The sequence below is a fragment of the Alnus glutinosa genome, chromosome 8, assembly GCF_958979055.1.
Source record: "Alnus glutinosa chromosome 8, dhAlnGlut1.1, whole genome shotgun sequence".
NCBI classification, from domain to species: domain Eukaryota; kingdom Viridiplantae; phylum Streptophyta; class Magnoliopsida; order Fagales; family Betulaceae; genus Alnus; species Alnus glutinosa.
This window is the reverse complement of record NC_084893.1, coordinates 3431916-3435773: the sequence shown is the minus strand read 5'-3', so window position 1 is coordinate 3435773 and position 3858 is coordinate 3431916. Positions and strand designations below refer to the sequence as shown.

Sequence of the window (3858 nt, the reverse complement as noted above, 5' to 3'; positions counted from 1 at the left end):
GTCAGGACTACCCATACTCCCAGCAACAAGGAGAGCCCCCCAGCCTAATTTATTTAATTTCCTTGATTACTTCCAGTCAAAATTATACATTAATTGGAGATATTTTTATGTAAAATTTACCTCAAGATAAAAAAATAATAATAATAATAATAATTGTACTTTTATCCAAATCTTATAGTAGTCAAATATTGGTCTACAACTCTTTTGTTATAAAAAATTTAATATCCAATACATTCTTTCAAGTAAAATTTGATAGATTCCGATCGATAATCTCATTTTCTTTTTATTTTTCTTTTTCCTTTTCAACTTATTCTAATGAAACAAATGCTATTAAAAATGAGGATATTCTTCCTGTTATATATAACCTTTTGGTAAGTAATCATTAGATTGCAATTATTATATATAATATGATACTACCATATATGCATGAGCTACCTACCTAGCTCCATACATGTATGCTAGCTAATTCCCAACCCAAAGTCATTAGAAAATCCGCTTATATAATGCTGTTTTTATTACAATTTTTTTACAAATTAACATAATAATTTATGTGAAATTTATAATTTTAGTCACTAAATAATAAAATAAAAAGATATGTGCACGAGTGGTAGCTGGAGTCCTTTTATTAAATTTCTTAACATAGCATTAATGGAAAAAAGAAGTACTAATCGATCGTTCAACTCCTACATTGTAGTCTTGTAAAGGACAAGAAAGAAAGAGAAGTACAAAAAGAAGAAATGAGAAGCTAGGTAGCCACCTATGGCAGCTAATTTATCCTTAATTAATTAATTAGCTCGATCTCTAGCTAGCTATTGCATAAGTAAGCTTCTAATTATAGCAGCTTGGGCGGTGTCTGTGGTTGCCAAAAGCTCAGACAGCCGCTCACTGAGATCATCAACCTCTCTATGCAAGCTTCTGATATAGCTGCACGTCTCCTGTAACACCTTGGCAGATGAAACCTAAACAAAAATGGATGCTTAATTAATTAATTAGTGACATTAATTAACATGGCATGCACATATATATATATATATATATATATTTCCTATAAAGAAAGAAAGAAAAAAAGAAAAAAAGATGAAAAAACCTTGTCAGAGGTCCTGTCACGAATCTCAGGAAGAAGCTGTTGCAACTTGGAAACGAGTTCATTGATCTGATCATCAGTGATCCTTGAACCACCTGATTGCCTCGACCGCGACCTTCTGCTAGACATCTTGAATGTTGTAGTGGGACGAGAATGCAAATAAATATGTGACAAGTTATATAAATTAAAGATAACTCAAGGAGACAAAGGGGAAGGAGATATTATGTATATGTCAGAAAAACAAAAGGATGATCGATCGAGCTAGGTATGGTATAACTCCAAAGAGAAACGATAAACCTGTCAGAGACAAGTTTTGAAACAAGAGATATAGTGGTGCTTTGAAGATGAAGTAGACAGAGAGAAGAGAGAGGTGCACAATAACTCAAGTAGTGGGCGTTGGGGAGTGGAGAAGACAATTGCATGGGAGAAAGAAGTGGGCTAAGCCTCTATTTAAATAGGGTTTTCACAGAGAGAGAGAGAGAGAGAGAGAAGGAGTCCACTTTAAGATCAAACCGAACTTTGGGAAACACATTAGGATGACAGTATGGCGTATCTCTAGAAACTTGATTCCCTCTCTCTCTCTCTCTCTCTCTCTCTCGTTCACTCGATCTCTCTTCGTTTGTGTGTATGTGTGTGTCAGTCTCTACACGCAATACCATGTTATTTTATGTTTTTCCAACATGTTCAACTGATTTTCCTGTAATATCCTCTTCTTTTTTTTTTTTAGAGGAAATTAATTTTCCTGTAAGATCCTAATCCTAGCCTAGGAATTAACCCTTTTCTTTTTCTTCTTAATTAAATTATTAAATTTATGATTTTTATTAAAAGATAAATATTTGTTGGATCCATCCTTTAGAGTTTTTGATCGACCATGCATGTTATAAGAGTCGTTTATGTGAGTAAAGCAGTACTGTTACACCCAACAATTATTCTGTTAACATGACGCTTCCGCGACTCGAACTCGATCCATTTGTTGGATCGAACTTTTGATAATCTTATTTGAAAATCAATTGGTGTACGTCCAGTGAGAAAAGCCAAACTCTTTTATAACATTTGAAATTGTACTATGCAAAGCATGTTCTAGAGCCATCTACTTTAGTAGAGCGGCACTGTTACATTCCAAAAATATCGATTTAACATAATATAAGAAGCAATGTTAAATTCAAATTTTGTCTTTGTAATTTAACTATCATTTTAATTAAATATTTTATGTGTCATTATAATGTTAATTAAATAATTAAACATATTTTTTATCAACTTAAATTTTAGGATGAATGATATATAATTTAATAATATTATTTGAAATAAAAAATAATAAAATAATCAACACTACATCTGTTTGCAAATATGTGTCCATGGGGACCAACCAAGTTGCCACGTATGTGAGGAGTTATTTTGAATTTGACTAGTCAAGCCTAAACAAACCATGTTCTACCCTTAACTAGATGCATGGCAAGCCACATGGCCTCATAATGCCCAAGTGCTACCCTCATCGACTTGCACTTCTTTTTGGTTTAATTATGTGATAAGTAATGCAAGAAATTATAGTTTTATATATAGGCTAGGTATTGCCAATCAATCTTTAAATTAGTTTTTGCAAAAAATAAAAAATAAAAAAAATAAAATTTAAGGGCTAATTAGCAATAGGACATCAGCCAGATAAAATAACAGTATGATAAAAAGTGCAATTTCTAGCATTATTCTTAAGTCATTATTCTCATGTTGGTTTTTTTTTTTTTTTTTTTTTTTTACAAATTAAAATTGTTTACTTCATGAGCTTCAAGGGTGGGCACAAAGATATATATGGCGGACATAGCTTAATTAATTAGGTAGTTAACTACAACGAGTTTTCTAACGACTCGAATAAAAAAATTGATTGGATGGAATTTTTCGGCCTTTTCTCTTAGATATCCGAAGTCTTGAAAATGCCAATGATTAATAACAAGATCAGGGAAAATTCCAAGTTTTCCGAGAAGGGAATAATTTATAGATTTTTCTTAATTTACAGTGCAGTAAATGTTGATGCATTCAATGATATATAAAAGTGTTTTTGCTTAATTAATTTAATTTAATTAGTAGTTAACGTCAAAAGGGATAAATTTATTAATTAATTAATTAATTAATATCTCTTTCTGCAATCTCCGATTGGCACAGAAATAGTGTGCACATGATTCTTAATTGTCTTTTTTGCCTGCCGACCTGTTAATAATTAATTTAAAAATCCTTACAAAATCCTTTTAGACTAAGATCGAGTACTATACAAATTATATTTCATTGTCTTCTTTGCATGCTCTCCTGTAATGTAAGAGCACCCGATCAATTTGGAATCTTTAATTAGTTTTAATATTTACTAATAACTGATTGGCCTAATTTTAAATATTCTAATTGTGATGCTCTGTCAGTCAATTATATTACACTGTGACAACCAGAACATGATTTTCTATAAAAATATGTGTAATCCCAGCTCCCATTGGACCCAAACTCATATATATATATATATATATATATATATATATATATATATATATATCCATAAAACATTTTTTTTTAAAAAAAAAAATGATGAATTATTATATTTTGAACAAGGCTACTTGCCTAAAAAAAATCCAAGAAGGGGTCAAACCACATTCGCCCACCAACCTCTCTAAGGTTCAAGTTAGTAGGAAAACACAATTAATCACTGCAAAGTACGTATATAATTTGCTTAAGAAGATTGTTCTATTTCTTTGTTTAAAACTCTTTCTTTGTGTATATATATACACGACCAAACACGT

At 30.9% G+C, this 3858-nt stretch overlaps 1 protein-coding gene across 1 annotated transcript; it reads right to left on the bottom strand.

Moving 5' to 3' along the window:
* Positions 1–670: 670 nt before the first annotated feature.
* LOC133875929 (transcription factor ILI6-like) lies at positions 671–1524 on the bottom strand. The gene is made up of 2 exons (XM_062314204.1): positions 1088–1524; positions 671–959 (listed from the first exon to the last, which is right to left on the bottom strand). The coding sequence occupies exons 1-2, from the start codon at positions 1211–1213 to the stop codon at positions 810–812; spliced, it is 276 nt and encodes a 91-aa protein (XP_062170188.1). The 5' UTR covers positions 1214–1524; the 3' UTR covers positions 671–809.
* Positions 1525–3858: the final 2334 nt, after the last annotated feature.

Coding starts and splice junctions, on each gene's coding strand:
- LOC133875929 (XM_062314204.1), bottom strand. CDS start 1,213: ATGTCTAGCAGAAGGTCGCGGTCGAGGCAATCAGGTGGTTCAAGGATC. Junction 960..1,087: donor GTGACAGGACCTCTGACAAG/GTTTTTTCATCT, acceptor ATTTTTGTTTAG/GTTTCATCTGCCAAGGTGTT.